At 39.6% G+C, this 27,004-nt stretch overlaps 1 protein-coding gene across 3 annotated transcripts in view; it reads right to left on the bottom strand.

Annotated features, from left to right (window-relative positions):
* The window catches only part of DDHD1 (DDHD domain containing 1), a 47,996-nt gene that overhangs the window by 6,265 nt on the left and 14,727 nt on the right, over positions 1–27,004 (bottom strand). For 2 of the 3 annotated variants that reach the window (XR_014490893.1, XM_083349965.1), the window contains exons 3-10: positions 20,065–20,166; positions 17,397–17,525; positions 16,495–16,642; positions 15,316–15,422; positions 13,415–13,521; positions 7,778–8,040; positions 3,883–3,958; positions 2,036–2,185 (exon numbers count right to left, since the gene is read on the bottom strand). Coding sequence is in view for 2 of the 3 variants with exons in the window: in XM_083349965.1 (XP_083206091.1) it covers positions 2,036–2,185; positions 3,883–3,958; positions 7,778–8,040; positions 13,415–13,521; positions 15,316–15,422; positions 16,495–16,642; positions 17,397–17,525; positions 20,065–20,166 (1,082 nt within the window). In the remaining variant the exon portion in view is untranslated. The remainder of the gene's footprint in view (positions 1–2,035; positions 2,186–3,882; positions 3,959–7,777; positions 8,041–13,414; positions 13,522–15,315; positions 15,423–16,494; positions 16,643–17,396; positions 17,526–20,064; positions 20,167–27,004) is intronic. The other variant, XM_083349966.1, reaches the window with a different exon arrangement.

Below are 27,004 nucleotides of genomic sequence, written 5' to 3'. Positions count from 1 at the left end.
GCCCTTCTCCCGAGGGACTCGGGGCGGTGTACAGAGTAAGGTAGGCAAACATAATGAAACAGTACAGAAAAACAATAATCAAAACAAACTGGGACCCCAATTAGAGCTATCAGGCCAGGCCGGACTGCTGGAATAGGTAAGTCTTTAAGTCGCGCCGGAAGGTGCGGAGGTCGGGGGCCATCCAGATTTCAGTTGGTAAGGAGTTCCAGAGGGCTGGCGCACCCACTGAGAATGCCCTCCCCCTGGGGGCCACCAGCCAACATTCCTTGAGCGGTGGCACCCTGAGGAGGCCCTCTCTGTGGGAGCGCACAGGGCGGTGGGGTGTTGACATTGGCAGAAGGTGCTCCCGTAGGTAGTCCGGACCCACGCCATGTAGGGCTTTGTATGTCATTGTTAGCACCTTGAACTTCACTCGGAAGGCAACTGGAAGCCAGTGCAGTGCACGGAGGAGAGGTGTGATATGGGAGTATCGGGAGGCTCCCAAAAGTGTCCGTGCAGCTGCACTTTGCACCAGTTGAAGCTTCCGAGTGGATCTCAAGGGCAGCCCCATGTAGAGAGCGTTACAGTAGTCTAGGCGAGAGGTCACAAGGGCATGGGTGACTGTACGTAAGACATCCAGGTCCAGATAAGGCCGTAGTTGGCGCACCAGTCGAACCACATGACCAAGAAAAAAAAAAGATAGTGAGACCCTGAAGAAAGACTGAAGGCCAAGACACACATTATGTACTAGAACAAGTCCCTTTGCAGAACTTAATTTTAAAAAGCTATTCTTTTGTGTGACTGAATTCATTAAGGAAAATGTTTCTGCCAAGTTCAACTAGAAGTGACAATTGCTTGGTAGCCTGTGATATCCAACTTCAAAAAAAAACCACACCTATAAATGTGTGACTTATCCTTGTACATTATCAATCAATCTGAATTCATCTGTAATGGGGCCATCAAAAATGGTCATCGTCCAGTTTACCAAATGCTTTACTACAGCCTAAGTAAGCATACTTCATCCATAACATTCTCTTGGCCTACTAATCTAGTTATTTTGTAATGTAAAATGTAATAAAATTTGTTCGGCACAACCTATTTTTAACAAATAATACTGGGTTCTAGTAATCACTCTGTTTCTTTCTAAATGCTTTCAAACTCACAATTTGAACAAACCTTTCTTAAATTTTCCCAGACATTAAGGTGTCAAGCTCATTGGGCTGTGTTCTGGGCCACTTTTTTCACTTTTCATAAAACTGCAACATTATCTCTTCTCCAGTCTCCTGGAACTTTTGTTGCTCTGAAATGGGGCAGAAGAGGCAGCAGTTTCTTTAGCATCCTGGGATGTAATCCATCCAGGCAATTAGACTTGAATTTATTCAAAGCAGCTAAGTGTTCTGTCACAAATTCCTGGCCTATTTTGACCTGCATGGCTCTACTGCCCCATTTCTGAAGCTGAATTTCTTTTTGTGAAAAGACAGATGCAAAATAAGAATTAAGCAGTTCAGACTTCTCCAAGCAGCAGACTGACCATTTTCTTCACATTCTTCCTGTGCTGCATATACCCCAAAGAGCATTTTTTTAAAAAAGGGTTTAATTGTAACATTCAGTTCATTCTAAGCCTTAGCCTTTCTAAAAATTGTAAAATAGGTTTTAAGGGTTTGAACTATTTTCCCATTTTCTGTTTTTTTTACGATCCCCTCTTTCCATTTTTAAATCCCATGTTTTGTTTCTCTATTTCTCAGAAAGCTCTTTATGCCACCATACTGGTCTCATTAGCTGTTTCCTATTTTTCTTCCTCTTTGATATTGTGTTTGATCCTTAAACTACCTCATCTTTCAGAATTTCCCAACCATCTTGAATTGTTTTTCCCTCCAGGACTTCCATCCATTGAATCCTTCAATTTATTTCCCTTAGAAAAAAATCCTGACGTACTATGGCCTAATAAACTTCACTGCCATTTTAATCAAAATTTTGCTATCTGAGCGGTTACCTCAACTGGCTCCATGACAGCTGCCTCTGTTCTGTGAAAGCTTGCTACTATACTAACACTCACCACTGGATCTGTTGGATGAAAAATGTTTAGCAACCGGTTACACATTTTTCTGGGTAGAATGTGATCTTGAGTTCCACTGTTTCCTGGACGGATGCCACGCAAGGCCAAAAACACTGCTAATGGAGATCCCATACAGAAGAAATTGTCCACCTATGGAAACATTTCATTTGATATTAACAGGCAGAGTAATAGGCAGCTGGTCTAGCACATAGCAGGAAACTTTGAGGTAAGGAAGAAGAGCTGTGATCTCATTGCCTTGAGAAACAATACAAATTGAAGAAAGCCACAGTTTAATAATGAATTGATAATACTTTTGCACTGTATGATAACCAAAGAAAGCTATGTTAGAAAAATACTATAGCATGTTTTTGGTTTCCTGATAACATTTCAACTAAAAGAAATATTTCATGAAAGGTTGGGGGAACCTGGGTGCTTAAAAACAACTCTTCAGAATATTTCCAAAGCAGAACAGAAATCTGCTTTGCTGTGTCCATATTAAGAAGGATATAGCGATTACTTAACTGCATCTTAGGAAAGCTGGGTTTTTTTTCCTCTAACAAAAAGTTCAAGGAAGACATAGAGATATGAGGGAAGGGCCATGGGAAACAGGGAGTAGAGTCACAGCTAGGGGACAATCAGATATGTTATATGCCTGCATGTGGGGTCCCAAACGTTTAAGGACCGTTTCCTGGTTATATTGGTAGTTATAGTTATAATTTTTTTTGCAGCTGATAGACAGAAACATACATTTATTTATGTGTTGCGTTTGCACTTGGTTCTAACTGATCTTATAACTGTTACAGTCCTGAGTCACTTGTCTGAGATTGGTGGCTATAGAAACTGAATAAATAAACAAATAAGAGGCAGCTTAATCAGCAGCAGGAATGTGGGTGTGGCAAACATCCCAGAAGGGACCCTCCCTAATTTCTTGGGTTTTAAAGGCAATTGGGGAGCAATTACTTTCAAACTTGCAAGATTCTGTTGTTGTAGCCTTAAAGTAGAATTCTGGCTCATGTGGGTGTGCTTTCTGCCTGGATTACCATGCAAGACTGCCAGAAGATGAACAACAAATCTGTCTTAACATTTTTAATATTTCAGATCCTAGCGAATCCTACATGCCAGGATATAACAATTGAAGATCTTTTAAAAAGTCCAATACCAAATATAATTATTGTACAGTAATTTCTCATAAAATTAAACTACAGTTATTAAGCTGTGTTCAATATCAGAGATGTGACTTCTTCAAAACAATCTGATCACAACTTGCAGATATTCTGATTAGTTGATGGTAATAGATGCCAGCTTCCTATTATGCTCATATTTCTTTGTATAAACTGCTTTTAAAAATGATTCTTTTAAAAAAAACATACGAACTGCTAGTTGGATTGAGGTGACAAGGGAGAACAAAACTGGCGAGAAAAAGCTAAATTCACACAATTTTTGGTGGTGTATCTTTTAATGTTGCAGGGACAAAAAGGCTTGAGGCAAAAACACTATCCAAATTTGTACAGCTTCTCTTCACTGGGAGTGCATATATTGAAAACAATTCATGATGTACAGCCAAGACCAGCTAAATGATGTTTGATAGCCTGACTCAGATCAACAAGTGCCACAGACGTCACTCCTTGGTTATTTCCTCCTATCCTCTGTTATTATATACAATAGTGCCTTTTCTGTTTGAAAATAATCCAGTTCCTGGTAATATTTGAATTAAGAAATTTTGTGTATGGAAAATGTATTTATAGATTTATCTAAATTGAAAGTAGAATTGGTAAAAAAAAAAGTTAACCAGCTTATTAAAAGTCACTTATCAGAAAGAAAAAAAAACATTCCTTATCTATTCATACCTTGAATTTTAAGGCAGGTGTTTTGGCTACAGTTGATTTCTTTAGTCCATGCAATCTATCTTCTATCTCCTTCAACCTAGGAGAAAATTAACACTGGCATGAACGCTTTTAATTAGAACACCCAGTCCATTTTATTTAAATCTGTTGTTTTACAGACACACACACACACACACACACACACACACAAGGTAACAGCAGAAGTGAAGAGATTTTATTTAGAACAGTGGAGAGAGAAAAAAATCACCCATCTCCCCATGGCCCACCTGGCCCATCCCCTAGTGAAGAACTGAATGATTATTTAAAAGAAAATGGGTTTTCTTTTAATTTTTTTTGAAGGGTTAGGGAGGGGGGAGGGTCAGGCCGGGCAGAATGAGAAGAAGATCCTACCGGACCTGTCTCAGTCTAGGTTGGCCAACGGCCACGGCAATATGAGGGCCGGGGAGAGTCTTGGGACCCAGGGGGATGGGGTAGGGATACCGATCCCCACGGTGATTGGGAATGGCAGCAGATGGATGAGAAGAGGGCCATATCGTAATCTGAGATCACGCCCCTGCTATTTTCGAGCTGTGGCGCGCTCCGACCCTCTGGCTCTCACCTGCCCTGGGGAAGAGGGAGGGCAGACACCTGAGCTCAGGCTGATCTATTTTAATGCCAGGTCTGTTGTGAATAAAGCTCCCCTCATCCATGATTTGATCGAGGAGGAAGACGCAGACCTGGCGTGCATCACGGAAACCTGGTTGGGCCCGGAGGGAGGGGTCCCTCTGACTGATTTATGCCCTCCAGGTTTCCGTGTGCTACATCAACCTCGAGCTCAGGGTAGGGGAGGTGGTGTGGCGGTCGTTATCAGAGAGACCCTCCATCCGCGGGAGGCCACTGCCCCTCAGATAGACGGATGTGAATCCCTCCTCTTAAGGTGGGGTCCTGGTGGTCAGTTGGGCCTACTTCTGGTATACCTCTCTCCAAGCTGCGCAGCAACGGTTCTACCCAGGCTACTTGACGCCCTCTCAGGATTGGTGGTTGAATTTCCAAAACTTATGGTTCTGGGAGACTTTAATCTACCTTCCCTGGGCAGTGCATCGGAGGTGGCCCGAGAGTTCATGGCTTCCATGACGACCATGGACCTGACCCAAATTATTCAGGACCCAACTCACGAGGGAGGAAACATGCCTGATCTTATTTTTATCTCTGGGCAATGGCTTAATGGGCTGGGTGGGGTTACTCCAACATCTCAACCCCTTTCATGGACAGACCATTATCTCCTGCGGTTGGGCCTCCGTCACGTCACCCCCCCGCTGTCAGGAGGCGGAACCGACCAGATGGTTCCGCCCCAGGCGCCTGATGGACCCAGATAAATTCCAGATGGCGCTTGGATCGATTCCCACCTCCCTCTCCCACAGCCCGGTCGAGTCCTTAGTTAATGCCTGGCAACAGGCTGCTTCGGAGGCTCTCGACCGCGTTGTCCCTTTGCGGCCTCTGACCCGGCGCAGGTCCCGAATCGCTCCTTGGTTCTCCAAGGACCTGCGAGAGATGAAACGCCGGAGAAGGGGCCTAGAGAGCATTTGGAGAACCAGTCGGTCCGAGTCTGACCGAACACAGTTAAGATCCTTTTCTAGATCTTATCTTGTGGCAATGAAGGTGGCAAAGCGCGCTTACTTCACCACCCTCATTGCGTCCGCAGATAACCGCCCAGCCGCCCTATTTAGAGTGGTCCGCTCCCTTTTAAATCAAGGGATGGGAGAGGACCCCTTACGAGGACGGGCTGAGGAATTTAGTAAATATCTGGTGGACAAAATTGCTCAGATTTGGGCTGGTCTGGACTCTGACTGGGCAGTATCTGACGAGAGGAAAACGATGAATTTGGCCGAGAACATTTGGGAAGAGTTTGATCCTGTGACCCCGGATGAAGTGGACAAGATCATGGGGAAACTAAGTGCCGCCACATGTTTGTTGGACCCGTGTCCCTCCTGGCTGGTCTATGCATCTCGGGAGGTTACACGAGGCTGGCTCCCAGCAGTTATCAATGCCTCACTGAGTGAAGGGTGCTTCCCTGCCGCCTTGAAAGAGGCGGTGGTAAGACCCCTCCTTAAGAAACCTGCATTGGATCCAGCTATTTTAAACAACTTCCGTCCTGTCTCCAACCTTCGCTTTCTTGCAAAGGTCGTTGAGAGCGTGGTGGCACGGCAGCTCCCTTTGGTCCTGGAGGAAGCTGAGTATCTGGATCCGTACCAATCGGGTTTCAGACCAGGGTATAGCACGGAGACGGCATTGGTCGCGCTGGTGAATGATCTCTGGTGGGCCCAAGATAGAGGTTACTCCTCTGTCCTGGTCCTATTAGATCTCTCAGCGGCTTTTGATACCATCGACCATGGTATCTTACTGCGTCGTCTTGAGGGGTTGGGAGTGGGAGGCACCGTTCTGCGGTGGTTCTCCTCCTACCTCTCGGGCCGTTCGCAGAGGGTGTTAGCAGGGGGGCAGAGGTCAAGCCCTAGGCCCCTTAGTTGTGGAGTACCTCAGGGATCGGTGCTCTCGCCCCTCCTGTTCAACATCTATATGAAGCCGCTGGGAGAGATCATCCGTGGCTTCGGGGTGAAGTATCATCAATATGCTGATGATACCCAGCTTTTCATCTCCACCCCGAACCAACCCAGTGATGCCCTCGATGTGATATCCCGTTGCCTGGAAGCGGTACAGATTTGGATGGGAAAGAACAGGCTTCGGCTCAACCCGGCCAAGACTGAGTGGCTTTACATACCATCATCTCGTTTAGTCCAAGAGGTTCCATCTTTGATCATAGGCGGAGAGATGTTACCTCCCATTGATAAAGCACGCAATCTGGGCGTCCTCCTAGATTCACGACTCAGTTTTGAAGATCATATTGGAGTCGTAGCTAGGGGGGCATTTGCCCAGATTCGCCTAATATACCAATTGCGCCCCTTTCTGGACCGAGATGTCCTACGTACAGTCACCCACGCACTCGTTACCTCCCGTATAGACTACTGCAATGCTCTCTACATGGGGCTGCCCTTGAAAACCACCCGGAGGCTTCAGCTGGTGCAGAATGAGGCTGCACGGGTAGTGATGGGAGCTCCCCGATACTCCCACATAACACCTCTGCTCCATGAGCTGCATTGGTTACCGGTTGCCCTCTGGGTGAGATTTAAGGTGCTGGTACTTACCTTTAAAGCCCTACATGGCTTAGGCCCGGGATACTTGCAGGACCATCTGCTACCGGGAACGAATTCCCATCGCCCAGTACGCTCACACAGAGAAGGCCTCCTCAGGGTACCGTCGGCTAGACAATGTCGGCTGGCGAACCCCAGGGGAAGGGCCTTCTCTGTGGGAGCACCAGTCCTATGGAATCAGCTCCCCCCTGAGCTTAGGATGGCCCAAGATCTCCAGTCCTTTCGCCGCGGCCTCAAAACACTCCTTTTCCACCTGGCTGACCTGGACTGACAGGCATTTTAATTATGTTTACAATTTTTAATTTATTTTTAATTTTTAATTTTAATTTATTGCACAGATGACTTTAATTTAATTTTATCTTAATTTCTGTTATATGTTATTGTTGTTAGCTGCCCTGAGTCCTTCAGGAGATAGGGCGGGATATAAGTCCCATTAATAAATAAATAAATAAATAAGAAATGTCCTTCCTAAAAGGCCTTTATGTAGACTGAAGCCCGCGAAGTGATGCATGCATCATTATATTACTTCTGCCAGTGAAGCCTAAAAATAAAAAACATGGATAGAAATGGCCTTCAATAGTTATTTTACCGAGGCACAGCTGAACTATGATCTGCCTAAGTATCAAACCTGTTTTCTCAAAATGGTGCTGAATCTACTCATGCATTTTCTTCATGCTACAAATCTCTTTAGGAATTCAAGGATATTTTCTTACTGTTTCTTGGTTAAGTAAAACTCTTCTAGCAAACGCTGCTCCTCATAGGTCATCCAAGAGTGCTCCAGAACATCATATTCCTTCTCAAGTAACTGTTCATAGAGTCTGACTGGATTCCATCCTGTCATGATATCATACGTAATCACACAACCTAAGGAATGTGATACAATAGACACTTTTCCTTCTTTTTCTGTAAATTCTGGATTCCGGGAACAGAAAAGTGTGTACAAACGATTCATCTCTTGCTGAAGGCCTTTTACCAGCTGTGTTAAAAGTGTCAGGAAAAGAAACAGAGAGAGAGAGGGGGGGAAAAATCATTTAAAACTATTCTGCATATTGTTAGGTTCTGCATTCCTGCAAATTTTATGGCCAATCAGATGGTCAGAAAAACCTATGTAGAGCAACCAGTTATAGCCTCCACATTTAACGGAATAGTAGCTTTTAAATGTATCATTTAAGTCAGGGGTAGGCAACCATGGCTCTTTTATGACTTGTGGACTTCAACTCCCAGAATTCCTGAGCCAGCCATGCTGGCTCAGGAATTCTGGGAGTTGAAGTCCACGAGTCATAAAAGAGCCAAGGTTGCCTACCCCTGGTTTAAGTGAACAAAGAGCAAAGTCTTCTAAAAAGCTAAAACATAAAGATTCCTACTTAAAATTATCACGCTTGCATCTTAACCCTTTAAAATGCCAACTATTTAACAATATGTATTAATCACAAGCAACCTGTTTCCAGGTAGAAGATACCGAGGCTATTTAGATGATTAACAAATTAGAACAGATTGAGGCAAAGTAATTTGCAACAGGGGATTAAAATAAACTTTGTGGAACATCTGCTTGGAGGCACCAAGTATCATCATGTTTTCTACTTTGATGTAATCAGATCAAGCGGCACAAATATGTAAAGAAATATCTCAGGTAGCAGATAAAAGGGTTGGGCTAGAAATTTGCATGCTATTTTAGTCCCCTTAGGAATGAAAGCTAGCTAAGTGACTCTGGGCCAGACACTCACTCTTAGCCCAACACATCTCACAGGATTGTTGTTGGGAACATAGGAGGTAGCAACATTGAATTGTCCCAACATAAAAGATGGGATAAACATTTAATAAATAAGTAAATAAGCCCCATCTCAGAAGGTCAGAACAATCATCTCTTTGGCAAGCATATTTATGATCTGTTTCTGTTGAGCGGTGCAGTCCATTTGAAAAGATATAGTTTTTTAATGCATAAGTTCCAAGTGTAGGGGAGGGAGACCTGAAATATGATTTGCGATATGAGATAAAATAAATGGCCTGGCTATGAAAAAAGAGAAAAATTGCAAAATAAGAAAAAGATAGTAGTGACTTTTTGTAATATACAGTAGTATACTTAATTTGTTAGAAGTCGATAATGAAATATTTATTTGGTATATGAGAAGAATCTAACCTGCTTTCGACCTACTTCCTACTATGGAAATTTCTTATTACAATGTTAGCCTGACCCTTTCTAACTAAGTAAACTTCAGATGTGTGGCCGACCCTGCTTAGTTTTTGCTTTCTGACTCTATCGTACCTTTTAAATATCTTTCTTCTTTTTCACAGCATGACCACCAAAGGTTGTACACCTCTTCGCTACATAAATATTTATTCTATTTATCATTCCAAGAATATCCTGGATGCTAGAATCCATCTTTTGTTTGTTTTATTATTCTTCAAAAATAGTTTCCTGTTTAAATTTTAAAATGTCTACTGACACTATACTATCTGATTGATTTTTTTATGTAGCTTACAAAGCACATTTCTCTCTCACTCCTACAATTAAATTTCTCATCCCAGTTGCTGGATTACCTTCTTAAACCATTGAACATTTTTGAATTCTTTAGGAAAATCTCTTAAAGAGATTGTTATCCTCTCATCCAATGCATAGTTAATTTCATTTGGAACCAAAGGAAATAGCGTACTCTCATGCAAAAATACTGAAGGGGAATTTGTCTCCTCATACCGTAGAACTATTTCCTACTTCTACATTGCAGCTTTTTGCTGCAGCTAACAACTGATTCTTTGTAGGATAAACACTGTGATCTCATTATTTGCAAACTGCTCCTTGGTCCACTTCCTAGTCCATGCCTACTAATTAAATAAGCAATCCAACACACTCAAACAGCAATGGAACTACTACTGTGCTTATACTGTGTGAGAAAATTATCAGTGAGAATTCCATTAGAAAAATCATGGAATTATTTTTGTAAAGGATAATTAAAGTTGCATTTTTACATAAAGTTGGATTATTACAGAAGTGGTAGAGGATAATTAAAGTTGGGTTTAATTCCATATTCAGTCATCGAAGCATACAAAACATCCTGCCGAATCTGGCTATAAAGCCCAACATATTTGGCTTTTTGTTCAAACAGTAGCCAACCACACTTAAAGTAGAGTGTGAAGGGAAGAAACGTTCCCACTGATGTCTTTTGTTGAAACAATATTTCATGCCACTTCTAATCTTGGAATAAGGTAGCTACTGATAGATTTACCGTATATACTTGAGTATAAGCCGACTCGAGTATAAGCCGAGACCCCCAATTTCACCCCCAAAAACTGGGAAAAGTTGTTGACTCGAGTATAAGCCGATCCGCCGTTCTGCATGCCTCGGAGGCTGGATCCGCGCTCTGCAAGCCTCTGCCGCCAGGCAGGTCTCCGTTTTGTTCTGGGACTAGTTCCCTAGCCTTTTGGAGCTTTTGGTGTTCGCCCATCAGCTGTCTACGGGGAGGCAACAAAGCTGCCTCTCTAGGCTTTGAGAAAAGGCCCCTTGCACAAAAGGCAGCTTCAGGACGAGCTTCCAAAAACCCTTTCCTTCCTTAACGCCCTCCCCACCTTCCCCCAGAAAGCCATATTTCTTTTTTTTTATTGAAAATTTGTATTGAAGTTACAATATTATCCCCTCCCCAACCCACCCCAGAACCCCTCCCCCTCCCCCATATTTCTTCAATAACAAAAACATAAAAAGCTGGTTGGGATGTACTCGCTGATTTCCCCCCCCCCTTTTTTTAGATGCTAAAACTAAACTCTCCCTCTGCCTTCCAACCAATATCCCTTTTTAAAATCTTACCTTGGCTCCAGATGGAAGAGTAGAGGAACTAAGCTAGTAAGGAGAGAATTTTTTTCTGCAACTTTTTACTCCTGAAGTAGTAGTAGTAGTAATAGTAGTAGTAGGAATAATAATAATAAATCCCTAAAAGTTGTGCCAGAAAATAGAGGACGCTGGGTCTTTGCAAGTTTTAGCTGTCTGTCAGACTGCCTGAAAAGGGCGGCCTTCAGGCAGCCAGGCGGACAGCTAAAGCTTGCAAAGACCTAAAAGTTGTGCCAGAAAATGGAGGACGCTGGGTCTTTGCAAGTTTTAGCTGTCTGTCAGACTGCCTGAAAAGGGCGGCCTTCAGGCAGCCAGGCGGACAGCTAAAGCTTGCAAAGACCCAGCGTCCTCCATTTTCTGGCATAACCTTCGGAGATTACTTTAAAAAAAAAAAAAACTTCAGAGGAAAAACAGCTGCAGAAACATTTTGTCTCCTTGCTGGCTTGGTTCATCTACTCTTCAGCCAGGAGGGAGTCCAAGGCCTAGAGAAGGAGAGCTTTGCAGCATCCCTATGGACAGCTGATGGGCAGACAGCTGATTAGCGGAGAAGGCTCTGAAAGTAGCACCAAAGCCTCGGCCGCGCACAAGTCCTCGGTAAGTTTTTTTGTTGACTGGAGTATAAGCCGAAGTGGAATTTTTCAGCCCAAAAAGTGGGCTGAAAAATTCGGCTTATACTCAAGTATATACGGTATTTGTTATAGATGTATCTAAATCCCTTCCAAGTCAAACTAGTTATCATTACTGCATCTGTGATACTTACTGTAATTCCATAATTTCATGGCATATTGGGTATCTATAACTACATCTGCAATAACACAACAGCCTAAGGCAAACAATTTTCAGTCTCATCTACCTCACAAGTCACTGCAAATCAAACATGTTGACTTAAGACATGGACAGTTATATATTTGATAACCTGTGTAGCCATCACATTATAAGAATGGACTATAAAAATTTACCAACAATAACCATGATTAATTGCACATTCCCCCCAATGCTGACAAAAAAGTGAGATTTATTTAATGGATCTACTCCACAAATTACATGTGCTCTAAATCAAGTCTGTATTGGGCTACTCAATTGCTTCACTGTGTAGCTGGACTATAGATACTCAAAGAGGATGACATATTTAATTATTATTACATCCCACTATCACAGCATCACTTACCATACTTCTCCCTTGCCTCTTGATTGGTAAATGGGGGACTATGAGCTGATACTTGTAAGGTCAGGTTTAGCAATCATGGGCATCAAATTATTTCCAACATCCCAACTGATGTTATCGTTGTTTCTCTTGGCACACACTGTCTGGAAAAGTTACTGACCCTACGCAATCACACAGTTTGTGATTTGATTGTAGGACTTCCAACCGCAGTGTCAACGCTGCTATCATTGGATGTCCTTGCTTTGACAACAGATGAAAAAGCAGCCATTTTCTCTTTTCCTTTTTTCTTGCTTTTACAGTTAGTTGGTGCAGAGAGGGGGGATTGGGATGCGAGCTCAGTTAGCCATAATGATAACTCTGCCGTGGGAAATCAAGGACAAACTGGGTCCGGAGCTGAGAACGTTTTGGTGGGCTGGAGAGCTGGGGAGAAAGCCCGCGCTATAAGCTTATTGGGGAATGTGCTTTATGACAGGTTGTTGAGGGTGGAAATTGTACTTTGAAACTTTGTATCCGGGGGAGGGGAATTTAGTTTTGGGGTCAACTATGTAGTGCCGATACTCTGTTTCCCAAATAAAAGACTCTTTAAGGAAAACAATGTCTCAAAGTTCTTTTGAAGGGTTTCATCAGTTGGAACCATGACACGCAGAGCCCTAGAGTGCAGGAAATATGTGGTCTCAAATAAAGAAGCAATGAGTGTGGAGGTGCTCTATGCAATAGCTTCTTTTCTAAACAACCTCTCTTCTCTTTCTTGTTTGACACTAAGGACTCCCCCTTTTAGAGTCCTTCTATTAACCTGAACCCTGGTTATCATGAGGCTAAGAACCAAATCAGAGAAATTAGGAGGTCAGTTCTAAACCTTCACTTTTCCTTCTTGATTAGAGAATTCCATTGAATGGTTTGACCCAAGACATCATTTTTATTTATTTATTTCATCTAATTTATACAACATTTATATATGTGCAATTATTTCCTGGAGGATGCCCTATCATCTGTACACTCTTTAATATTTTAAATGATATAATCATGCCAACCTGACTGAAAGACAATCTTTTTTGACATTCTATTTGAATTTCTCTCACTACTGCTTTTACCACCCAATTCTCAGTTGTCATTTAATTCACCCATAGTCAAAATAAAAATTTGAAAACTGTGACATACAGAACATATGTCCTTTCATTAACTGAAGAATATGGTAAGAGGATTGTACCTGGTTTTTAAATAAAACAGAGGACTAGCAGTTATTTTGTTCCTATGCAATGGAACTTCACACTTTAAGGTAGTAGAGAACCTGAAGTATGTTTAATTAAAAAGGTTTTTGCTAGCCAATTATTTGTTCACACTTAAAAAAACAGTTAACAACACACATACCTCATCTCTATAGAGGGGACTTGTGTAATACATTATGTCCATTGCACTACTGTTAAGCAAATCCCTTAGTCCACGAACTTTATCTGGAGTAATAGAGTCAACAGTGTCTAAAATAAAAAAAGGAGAATGAGATTAAGGTGTGATAAAATCTTAAATAGTTCAAAATCAAAAATTTAAAATATCTAAATCCATAACTATGGAAAATAATCATAATCATAATCATAAAAACCATAATAATCATAATAGAGTTGGAAGGGACCTTGGAGGTCTTCTAGTCCAACTTCCTATTCAGGTAGGGAACCCTATACCATTTTAGAGAAATGGCTGTCCAGTCTCTTCTTAGAAACTTCCAGTGTTGGAGCATTCACCACTTCTGGAGGCAGGTTGTTCCGCTGATTAATTGTTCTAACTGTCAGGAAGTTTCTCCTTAATTTTAGGTTGCTTCTCTCTTTGATTAGTTTCCATCCATTGCTTCTTGTCCTACCTTCATGTGTTTTGGAGACTAGCTTGACTCCCTCTTCTTTGTGGCAGCCCCTGAGATACTGGAACACTGCTATCATGTCACCCCTCACCCTTCTCTTCATTAAACTAGACATATCCAATTCCAGCAACTGTTAATTATGTTTTAGCCTCCAGTCCCCTAATCATCTTAGTTGCTCTTTTCTGTACTCTTTCTAGTCTCTCAACATCTTTTTTACATTGTGGTGACCAAAACTGGATGCAGTATTCCAAGTGTGGCCTTACCAAGGCATTGTAAAGTGGTATTAACACTTCACGTCATCTTGATTCTATCCCTCTCTTAATGCAACCTAGCACTGTGTTGGCTTTTTTGGCAGCTGCAGCACACTGCTAGATCATATTTAAGTGATTGTCCACTAGGACTCTGAGATTCCTCTCATGGTTACAAATATTGAGCAAGGTACCACCTATACTGTACCTGTGCATTTGGTTTTTCCTGCCTAAATGTAGAGCCTTACTTTTTTCACCACTGAATTTCATTTTGTTAGATAGCGCCCAGTGTGCCAGTTTGTTCACATCCTCCTGTATCTTAAGCCTGTCTTCTGGAGTGTTGGCTATTCCTGCCAGCTTGGTGTCATCTGCAAATTTGATGAGTTCCCCATCTATCCCCTCGTCCAAATTGTTGAAGAAGATGTTGAAGAGCACTGGGCCTAGAACCCCACTACACACTTCCTTCCATGTAGATGCAGTTCCATTGAGGACCACACGCTGAGTACGGCCTGTCAGCCAGCTACAAATCCATCTGGTGGTGATGCTGTCTAACCCACATTTTTCTATCTTATCAAGTAGTAGGTTGTGGTCTACTTTATCAAATGCCTTACTGAAATCCAAGTAAATTATATCCACAGCATTCTTCTGGTTCACTAATTTTGTCACCTGATCAAAGAATGCAATAAGATTTGTCTGGCATGATTTGTTTTTGACAAACTCATGTTGGCTTTTGGTAATGACTTTGTTTGCCTCTAGGTATTCAGTGATTCGTTCTTTGATCATCTTTTCCAGAATCTTCCCAAGTATTGAGGTCAGGCTGATAGGTCTGTAGTTTCCTGGATCTATTTTTTTTTCTTTTTTGAAGATGGGAACTAACTACATCAGCTCTTTTTCAGTCCTCTGGAAATTGCTCAAGTGCTGTGATAATTTGCTGGTTCATCACTACTAATGTTTTCCTTTTATATCAGTTTAGGGAGCTGAAGGATGTTTGGGATTAAGTTTAGAGCCAACTGACCTAAAAACAACCCTATATTAAAGTGAGCAGATAGTATCCAGAAACATTTACGATATGGATAAATGAACAAGTAAAATTCAATGGTAGAAAAAATATAAAAATGCTGCTTTCCAAGTATCACCACTGTCATCAGGTTTAAAAAAAGAGAAAAAAATACCTCCATCAAGTGTAAGTTTAGATCGCCATTCCACTGGCAAGAATTCAACATGTGTTGCAAGGTTACTAAAATATTTGTCTTCAATTTTTCTTGCAGTTTCCCGCATCCTAGTACATTCAAAGAAAACAAACAAATGTTAGATTGAAAAATGAATACTTCCCATGAATAACAATAATATGCAACACAGACATTTATAGGAAATGATCTTGCCCAAAGCTACCCAACAAAGGATATTCTTGGGATCTGGTTATCTTAAGAACCACCTATTTCCTATTGTTTCTGCTTGACCAGAAAGTTCTGGTAAAGGCAACATGCTCCATCCAGGTCCCAGCTGTAAAGCTCCATCATCTTGCAGGACCCAGGAGGTACACCTTCTTAATAGCTGTATCTCTCCTGTGGAATAGGAATCTTCCTGTGATCTGCATAGCCCTAAGCCTGTTGTGCTTTCACAAATCTGTAAAAATCTGGCCTTTTCAGCAGCTCCTGGGAGAAAGTGAGGTGATTCTATGATAGTACATTTTGGTGTTCAATTAAGATTTTGTTTAAATCCCTGGTGACTTGTATTTATTATTGTTTGCTTTTTCTTATTTTTATTCCATTATTTTTAACCCTCATATTGTGCAACCTGTGCCTAAACAGGGAAACAGAATGACTATGGGTGGGCAAAAAAAATAGTGGAAGTGAGAGCTCCTTCCTTCCTTCCTTCCTTCCTTCCTTCCTTCCTTCCTTCCTTCCTTCCTTCCTTCCTTCCGTCCTTCCTTCCTCCCTCCCTCTCTTTTTTCCTCTCTCTCTCCCCCACCCTCCTTCTCCTCCCCCCAACCTCTTATCAAAGTCTGATTTAATTTCACTTCTGAGAAGCAAAGTTTTTTGCAGTATTCAAAGGTCTAGATCAGAGCAAAACACTGCTCAACTGTCTAAATATCAGGTAAAAACTCTATGTTTATCTGATAAATTAAAAAAAATCAGTACTGTAAATCATCTAACATAAACTGTAAGACATTGCAATTTAAAATCAGTACAAAAAGATATTTTGTAGTCTAATTAAATAGCACACACAATTCCTTAAACAGCTCTTATGTATATTTAACACAAAATTAACGTATTTATATGTTGCAGCATTCTTCCCATTTACTGATGTACATTAAAATACAGGTTGCAAAAAACAAATGAAGAACTTACATGGCAGTATTCCTTATAATCCTTCCTTGCTCTATTTTCTGTCCAATGCCATGCACAACAAATACAATGTGAGTTGTTGGAGAAGGCTTGTCTTCTAATGTAGCTTCTTCAACATAACCTCTATGAAGTCTGGTCCCACTACTTGAAGCTGCAGAATGCAATTGGCATCATTTAATTCTGTCTCGAAAAGCCAATTACTTTGTGCAAAACCATCTTCCAAGTGCCCAAGTAGAAAAGTTTCTTTAAATATTTTTTCCTCATTTGCTTTAAATACATTATATTGCATACTGAAAAATATACATACACAAGATATATACGCGTACTGCAGGAAGAAGGGTCCATAATTTGAGTAGATTTATTAGCATATTAACTTTAACCCTGCAATGTTACTACTTCAATAGCAGATATTTGTATGTAATGAAATACTAAGGTTACTAAGACTGAGGAAATCCAAGTTTAAACCATAAGCTCACTAGATATCTTTATGCCAGTTGTTACGTTTCTGCCTATTCTACTTAAAGAGTTTGTGAAGATGAAAGGAAAGGAAAACTCAAACAAGATTTTGGATTACAAAAGAAAAGAAATATAGTTGCTATGAATAACTAATATTATATATATAAAATACTGTATGTTTTTTTATCTTGGGCTGGTCAACTATATTACAGTTGAAAAACATCCCTTTATCACAAACATTTAGTAAGTTTGGCAGAAACAAAAAAAACCCCCATACTTTATCATTTTAGGTTAGAAGGCTAATTTTATAGTTGCCTTTCTGAGTAGCATATGTTCATTATTAAGTACAGTTTAGAGAAATAACCAGTCCAGTTTATCACATTTTTCTCAGAACATACAATATATTCAGCAGAGATATTTTGACAATACACAGAAAACTCTAGTTTTACCTTTAGAAAAACCTAGCTTCTGAGAAACTGTTCTTGCAATTTTTGAAGTTGTTGCATCGCTATACAGATATACCTCTTCGACACTGTGCCAATCCACATGATTGCGACTCAGCTTTAAACTATGAACAGCTGTAGCAAAAAAAAAGGCTTTTAATTAAAAAAAAACAGAACAGGAACTGCACCTCTTCCGGAACTAGGCATAGAAAAAAAAACAGGGAGAAGGAAACACAAAAACAAGAGTATCAACACTACCTATTAGCATGTTACTCAAATATCAAATTGTGAATAATGGAAAACACATTTGTAGCCAGTAATTTCCAAAATGATCCATTTTTTTCTAAAAGCTCAAAAACGTGGGAATTTTTTTGTTGATCATAGTTAAAGAACCCTTTCATCACTTATTTCATTGCTTCTGTTTAAGTATTGTAATTTTAACTATGCTTATTTTGATTTTAATAACTTGTTATGAGTTAGCATAGCACTTCCAGCTATGTAATTTTCCTCTGGACAGATAAATGAAGAGTGTGTAGAGTATACATCTCCTGGATATAACTGAAGATGAGACTATTCAGTTCACATAAAAATATTCCGCACTTAACTTCTGTGTAGCATGCATTTATTATTTAAAATAGGGAATGTTTGGTTAAATGTTTGGTCCCTCTGCTGTTCCTTAAATAAATGTTAGCTGCCTGCAGTTCTCAAAAGTCTAATGCCATCATCTAGGAGTTTAAAATATTTATGTACTACTAAAGATTCCCATGATAGAACAAAGACAAACAAGATGACACATCTGTTGAAAAGATAAGATGTTCACATGAATAGTTTTTGGAGCAAAAGAAAATTGTGCTTTAAAAGGTACACACTTTTTAGCCATTCTCACATAAATGCTACTAGATGATAAACATAAGATAATACATTAAAAAGGTAAAGGTAAAGGTTCCCCCGCACATGCGTGCTAGTCGTTTCCGACTCTAGGGGCCGGTGCTCATCTCCGTTTCAAAGCCGAAGAGCCAGCGCTTGTCCAAGGACATCTCCGTGGTCATGTGGCCGGCATGACTAGACGCCAAAGGCGCACGGAACGCTGTTACCTTCCCACCGTAGTGGTCCCTATTTTTCTACTTGCATTTTTACGTGCTTTCGAACTGCTAGGTTGGCAGAAGCTGGGACGAGTAACAGGCGCTCACTCTGTTACGCAGCACTCGGGATTCGACCCGCCAAACTGCCGACCTTCTGATCGACAAGCTCAGCGTCCTAACCCACTGAGCCACCGCGTCCCTGATAATACATTATGATGTGGTAAATTAGACGTTATATAAAAAAGGAGTCTGAATCCCACCTGTTTCATTTTTATTCTTTCTAAGGAGTAGAAGATTTGGGAGGAGAATATATGAAGTGGCAGAGTATTTCGCTGTTAGTAGTTTCTAACTTCTATATCCAATCTCATTGGATTTTTTTTTTAAATACACTTCTTCCTTAAGTACATTTAGCCTACAGAGTAAAAACCTTTGACCGTAAAGACTGAATGTTATGAGTTAAATATTCTAATTTTACTAAGAACAACCAAGGGTTTCCTAAGAGGTGTAGAATTATCCTATAAATCTTTAACTCATCAACTCTTATCCTGAGTTGTATAAATAATTGCAGGATATATACATATAAATGCATGCATATATAAACGTTGCTGATCAACAATAAGATGATTAAGTCCAAACTTTGAAAATGGATTTTTCAGAAATTATTTCTGAGGCCAAATATGCACACTGAGCACAACTCTGATTTTTTTAATGGTTAAAATAGGTGTAAAGAACACAAAACTGCCAAGGAAAGTATGCAAGGATGTCCCTTGTTAAAACAAGCCCAAACAGTGATGACTCTTCCCAATGTTATTTTACTGGACCTGTGATAAGCACAAAGCCTGACAAAACTTATGGTTGTTTAAACAGTAATTATTTTCTTATGAGCCCTGGTAAAAAGATAGGAAAAGTATTTACTACTTATGCTTTGATAATTTTGTTCCTTTCTGAGAATGAGAGTGCTGTTTCTATTCAGTTTTTATTCAAAATTCTTACGACAAGTCTAACAAAAAATGCAAATGAGCAAAGAACTTATTTCTATGATACATAGGGGCAAAACATCTGGCCCAATACCCATTTCTCTTCCTCTTCATTTTTTTAAAATCTCCTACATTAATCCACTTCAACATTTTATATATTATTGTCAGTTTAATCAAAGCAATTTTATTAAAGTATCCAATTAGCTGAACAGTCATTTAATTATGATCTATATCAATCTTTCAGTAAACAACCGTTAAACAAATCATTATCTAGACAGGATTTGTTAAAAAAAACCCTTGCCCTTTTGTTGAAATTGGAGGGCATTCCATGTCCAATGTTTATGTTAGTAACATACAAAATATTTTGGAATTTTAATTGTTAATATACTTTGTCAGAGCACCGCCAGCTTCTAATTTTCTTTGTTAAGAAATAAAGCAGGAGTGGTTTTGTTAAGATCCACAATGTCTCCTTTTTGTTTTGTTTTGGAATCAGGAACTATCAAAATGGTGCAGAGGGGAAAGCATTTGGTTATCTAAATGCTCTACAGCGCTAGCTACAGTGTAAAGTTTCCTATACAAGGAGAAGATAAGAACACAAATCTGTGATTACTGTACCTTCAGACCACTTGCGTTTAACCCCTGTTGCCTCTGCATTCTCCTTAAATCCTCTCCATTTGAACAGAGAATGGAGGGAGAAGATAGGTAGATAGTTGACAACTAAAAGTAAAGAGACCGAGCTTCAAAGTGAACTTTGGAGAAGGTTCATAATTGGGAATGATAGGGAATTATCCTAAAAGTTAACGAGCACACAAAACAGAATAAAAATATCATGGAAACAGAAAACCAATGATTTTATGGGGAACCGGTTAAATATGTAAGTAAATAAATAAATAATTTCCCTTACTTGTTCATTGATACAAGTAAGATTATGTTTAAAGAGCAGAAAAACAACCGATAACCAATGTAAAAATAAATGGGTTCATCCATCACCTGTGAATTCATAGATATATCACTCAGCAATTTTACTGGGATTATAAAGCGCAACTCTGTAACGTAGGCTCAGGATATTAGGCAGCCTAAAGAGATGGCTAGAAACAAGGGAACAAAGTAAAAGGCCGCTGGTCGCTTTCCAGCTCTTGAAAGAAAGACAGGAAATTCCCCACATGCATTATCTACAACAAGACTTCCATTCCTGAACAGCACTGGAGTTTCCCTGTGGTGGTAAATGCACATCCACTGTGACGCTTTCAATACTCATTTTAAGCTTCCAAGCTATTCAATGAGAATATTGAAAAAAGTGAAACCCCTGAAGATTACTGTGCTGTAGTTTGATGGACTTACCTTACCCCCACAGGTAGATGCCAGTGCTGTTCAGTGTAGGAAGGGACATCCCAAGGTGAATGAATGCTGAGGTATCTCACAAGTGGCAAGTTAGGAATGAAGAGGAAGCTGCTGTGCCCCACCTAAGAAACAGGAGAACAATAAGCACCACCAAGGTCAGTTGGCATTCAAACAGGGAGTCAAGCTCACTTGAAGAAGACAAAACGTGACCATTTAAAAAACAGCTGAGCATAGGTTTGGAAGTCTCTGTTTGAACCCAAAACAAAAACAAAACCTTAAGTAGGTTCCTGAGAATTAGATGCGGTGGTGCATTTACTGGACCCAACTGATCTAATCAAGAAAAACATAAATTAAGATACTGAATAATGTTGTCCAAACCTCTGAATGGTCAGAGAAGTTGGCAGCTGCAACTAATTAGTAGCACCAAAAGAAAGATGTCCATATATACAAGTGACTCCCTCCTATCAAGATTGCTCAGTAGTCATTCTCGTAATTTCCAAATGGCAATTATACATCATCATGAAAACTTTTAACCACTAATGCTGATCCATTGCTCTCATTGTACGGCATTTATTCTATCTCATCTCCTTCCAATCAACGACTGCTGATGATATATTATTGTGTATATTTTCCCATTTGCTGTGGTTGGCATGATATAGAAAATTTTGTGTAAAATATTATCCTTTAAACAGGGAAGATGGCATATAAAATCGTTGCAGAAATTTCTGTTCCAGGCCCAGAATACTAATTAATGCAGAAACAAAAGGGAAGTATTAGAGTGATGAATCTCAGAAGTTCTAAGATGAAATGTTATTGTTAACTTTGAATTCTGATTTCCTGCCTATTTAACTGTACAATCATTCTGTAAAATTTCTGGTAATTTACCAACTTCCCATTGTCCAAAGTCTGAAAAGACAGCCAAGAAATTAACGAAGCAATTGGAAACTGGAGGGTGAATTGCGCCAAAACATACAACATGATAAGGGTGTGTGAAAGACTACTTTTCATCTCATTATGGACTCTAGGAGCAAATACAGATGAAACATGTTTTTCTTTGAAATATTTTTTCTCTTCTCTTTTCCCAGAGTCTAACCAGCAAGTAAAGAGGAAAAAAGTATCTTTGTGTATTTGTGTGTGCTTGACCTAGGTCACAGGGGTAGGCAACCTTGGCTCTTTTATGACTCGTGGACTTCCACGCTGGCTCAGGAATTCTGGGAGTTGAAGTCCACGAGTCATAAAAGAGCCAAGGTTGCCTACCCCTGACCTAGGACAATGGGAGCAGCTGGCAGTGGCGGATAAGTGGATGGCCAAAAGGCCAGAGATAGCGGAGGGGGAGATAGGTAGGTGGGGGTAGTACAAGAGAAGATTTTATTTATGCAGCCCTTTATGCAGCCCTTTACATAACCACGGTTTGGGGTTGGGAGAGACTAAGCTGGGAATCACTTGGATTGGGCTGGGTCCTTGCTAATGAGAGATAGGATTTATTTAATGACATCAACACGTACTGCCAGGATTGCCATCACTAAGGAATGCAATTATGTGAAAGTGCATATTATGTTTGCATCACTTAGTAATAGACATTCTGATCCTAATTGCCGTATTACCTCTATTATCAATATGCATACTAATATTTATTTTTAAGCTCCTTTCTCCTATGTTATAGTGCTACTGTGAGCTGCTATCCCAGCTGCTATTTAACATAGAAGATAAGCTTGGGCTAGCTTCAGTTCCATGCAAACAGTTTATGAAAGAACCTCAATACAGTTATTCTAAAATTGAAATAAAGTGGTAAGAAAAATACTATATACAGTTATACCAAACTATACTATTTATATACTGTAATATGTAGCTTTGCCCTAGATTACACAATAAGCCAAACTAATGCCAAATAATACACCTAGGGCTACAAATGCAGTAGCAAAGAGCAGGAAATGGTGTTGGCAGCATTCCCAGCACTGATTAGCCATTAACTCTGGGCAAAGAGCATTAAAGCTTACCAGTATCCTTTATGCTGACTGGATTCAATCAGAAAAGGAGGGATAAGATCAAGTGCTTTTCCTATCTTACAATGTAAAAGGTCCCTTGTGATTTTAATAACCAGCAAAAGAAGATTCTTAGGCTGCACCGAAAGAAACGTGGTATCTTCTATTCCTAGTAATTTAAGTTCAATTTGTACGATAGGTAAAATAATAGATCTACAGTAGCTGGTAAAACTGAGAGCAGTCAGCCACAAGAACCACTTCAACTTTTGTAGAAAAAAAACAGAACCTATCTCTTGTGTTTCTATTTCTATGAATTAAACCACCTTAAAAACTGCCCATCAGTGGCTCAAAGCTGTGATACAGTAAATTGATTGCAGCCAGACTGCAACAGATTTCATGAAGTCTCAAATAGCTTTGCTATCCTGGTGATGGATAAAAAGATCACCCAATACAAAAAGGAGTTATTTTAAAAATGTTGCAGTTTCATTATATTTTATTCTTCCCAACATCAAGAAATCAAACCAAACAAATATTATTATATAAATCTGCTGGTCAACTCGGGATTTATCCAGCAAGCTTTATGGCTGCAAAATCCAACTCTGTGTTGCGTTGCTAGTTACATCCACCTGACCCACTACATTAGGGAAGCAAAAAAATGTTGCAGGTCCCATTCCATAAGGAAATGGGACCCAAAAGAAGGGCCTTCTCCATGGTGGTTCCCTCCCGCTGGAACATCCCTGCAGAAATTAGACTGGCCCCCTACTTTGTCACTCTTTTGCAAAGCCCTGAGCTGTTTTTGCCAGTAGACATGGGGAACCCAGAGTGGATTGGAACCCATCAAGTGGCTCACTGACGTGCTGTTGCCAGGGTGATGATAGTGGTGTTACTGGTTTTTTAATATGTATACTGTGTTTTTACTGCTTGTAAGCCTGCCAAGTCACTGTGGAAGATGGGTGATCACATAAATATATAAATAGTCACCATATAGTTATGGAAGTTTTATGTGCATTTCTTTATTTGTATCCTTAGATTCATTTAAAAAAAATATTAAAATATGTGAGGTAGCCTCAGGTTTTGTGACTTGTATGAGTTAGACCCAATCAGGAAACTGATTCTTCATTATTATACTTTACTGAGAAAGGTTACATTAACAATCACTGGATCATAAAACAAATGAATCCACAGTTCTCATTCAAGGCACAAATGACGAGGCTCAAATTATCCTGCTGTACTTTGGACGTGTTTTGTGAAGATGTGGCTCTCTGGAGAATTCTGTAATGCTGGGAAAGATGCAAAGAAAGATAACAGGAAAGGAAAATAAGCAGCAAGATGGATGGGCCCCCAATTGCAGTTGCGATGGGTGTACCATTGGAAGATCTACTGTAAAGAATCAGAATAGGGACAGAGCCTCCTGGAGAAAATTTATGTGGCTATTAAGGGTCAACATTGACTTGATGGCACATAATCAATACAATAAAAGTATACAACTATAAGATTATTATAAAAAGGCAATAGTAAACCACTTCTGAAAATCTTGCAAGGAAACCGCAAGGACTAGTCCAAGTGATGCCCTTCAACTGGAGACATTATAGCATGGAACACTTTTTTATTCATACCTCCAGCTGGACAGAGACAAACTGTACTAAAAGGTTCTCCTCCTTCTCCCAGGTCAACCATTGGGGTTACGCAAGTTGCAGTTTCAAAACTGCTAAAATTAACATTTCAGAAGTGGGAGTACAACTTGGTCTCTTCTTTCTTCAATTCTCCTAGTAGTTGATTAGCAATATGTATTTTGTTAATTATTTCATTTTGCTTTAAGGCAGGAGTTCTTAAATTGTGGGTTATGATCAATTTAGGTGGAGGTCACAACATTTTTTGACAGCTGCTCAAGTTAGTGCAGACAAAGCAGTAATTTAAAACAGCTTTTGGTAGGTTTATGCAAGAACAGTGAAAAGCAAAACCTGAAGGAAGCTTTTAGAAATATCTGAATACAGATATCTTTGACTTACATCAGTTCTTAGTTACAGCTCAAAGTTACAACAGCAAAGAAAAAGTAACTTATGATCATTTTTCACACTTGTAACTGTTGTAGCGTCCCCATGGTTATGTGATCAAAATACAGATGCTTGGCAACTGGCTCCTATTTATGACCACTGCAATGTCCTAGGGTCGTGTGATCACCTTTTGTGACCTTCTGACGAGCAAAATCAATGGGGAAGCCAGACTCATTTAAGAACAGTATAACTAACAACAGCAGAGATTCACTTAACAACTATAGCAAGAAAGGTCATAACATGGAGCAAAACTCACGTAACTAATTGTCTTGCTTAGCAACCAAAATTTTGGGCTCAACTGTGGTCGTGGGTTGCAGACTACTCTATGTGGATCAAAAAGAATCCAACAATTACAGCAGCCCACCAATTTATGGCTTCCAGTGTGGCATTGTAGGAAGTCATGAAGATGAGTTGGAGAAACCACTCAGAAATGGTTAAGACATTTATCAGTTGCAGCAGCCCATTAAGCTCAGGGAGATGGGAAACTATTCAAAAGAGACTTAGACTTGTTCCCTGGGGTTTAAGAGGGAGGGAAGGGAAAACACAGGCAGACTTGCAAGATTCTGATATTATAGCCTATCTCTATAAAGTATAGTTCTTGCCTTTCTATCGAGTAGATTTCCTCATCTGATTTACCTTTGTAGGGTTACAATCAATCTTTTAAGTCTGCCTGGGTTTTCCTTTCCCTCAGCATATACCCCAAGGAGTTAGGGAGGAGCCTCTGAATCTCTTCCCAATATTTTCCTCTCTCCCTGAATTTCTTACCATGTTACCGATTTTCTTTTATGCACTAAGATAAAACCTAAGATGACCGAACTGCTTATGCATCTGCTAAAAGTATACTTAAATCAAGAAAATACAATCAAAGGAACATTAATTTCTAATGGTATATTTATTTCTTGCCCTAAACCCAATGAATTCATCCATTTTATTCACTGAAGGCAGGGTCATGTCCCACAAACTTAGTTATCATTTTAAGAGACACAGCATGGCTAAGTTTGAAACACTACTTTAACTGTAATGTATTGGATCTGTATGATAAACCATTGATTGTGCAGTCAAATGGCAAACCTTAATAAATTTACATTTCCGTGTAAATTTCCACATGTAGAAACCATGTTGCAATTCAGCTATCTTGGGTTCATTTTTGTGCTGTGGACTCTATTAATTACATGATTTCTGTGAGGGAAATTTAACTAAGATGATTCAAAAATAGTAGTTCAAAAACAATAACTACCCTGAAGTTATCTTAACTCTGACAGTAAGATATAATCTATAAACCAAAAAAATCTATCTATCATATTTCACATAAATTATTTATATAACTTTACATTTTTAAAGTTATAATGAATGTTGCATTCTCTATAACAGTAAAAAATTGCACAGAGGTATTAAGTTTTTCAGAATGGGACAGCTCTATGGATAAGCTTACCCATAACTACTGACTTTGCTGAAGGAGCTTCATGATTCAAATGCAGCTATTTTATGAGGTTTATCAAACAGGTTTATCATACAATCCTTTTAAGAATGTGACTAGTGAAGAGAGATATGACCAAATTGTTCTTTAATTTTTCAAATTCTGCCTTAATAATAATAATTTAATCATGAACCAGATTTGTGTAAACTACATAAACAGATCACCTAAACAATGATCTCTTTAAAAGATTGCAAATAACTGCAATATAACAATTAAGCAGGTTTTCTGTTAACATGCACTGAGCTTTTATGTGCAGGGTAATTAGTAGAATCAATTTGTTCTGACTCACTTCAGATCAATGTCTCTTAATCTCCCCAAATTTAAGATGCAAGGATTTCAACTCCCAAAATTTTGGTTGGCTAGGGAATTCGAGGGGGAATTATGGAAGGTGAAATCCATGCATCTTAAATTTACTAAGGTTGAAGGTCACTGCTCCAAACACACTGAAATTAAAGGCAGGGTTCTGCCTTTGTTAAGTCATGATATTATCATGAATTTAACCAGTAAAACAGAATTTTAGCTTTACTGAATAGTTGACCAGCCAAATAAGTATTTGATTAACATTATTCTACCACTAAACTAGTACAAACTATTATTATTCTGAACAGACCAAATGGTTTGTGAAGATTCAGTCGAATCACTTAAAATTTTACTCTAACAAAAAGGAAAATAAACCAAATAAATGCAAACAAGTCTGCTTA

This window comes from Vipera ursinii (genome assembly GCF_947247035.1).
Source record: "Vipera ursinii genome assembly, chromosome: 1".
Lineage (NCBI taxonomy): Eukaryota > Metazoa > Chordata > Lepidosauria > Squamata > Viperidae > Vipera > Vipera ursinii.
This window is presented reverse-complemented; position numbering and strand designations above follow the sequence as displayed.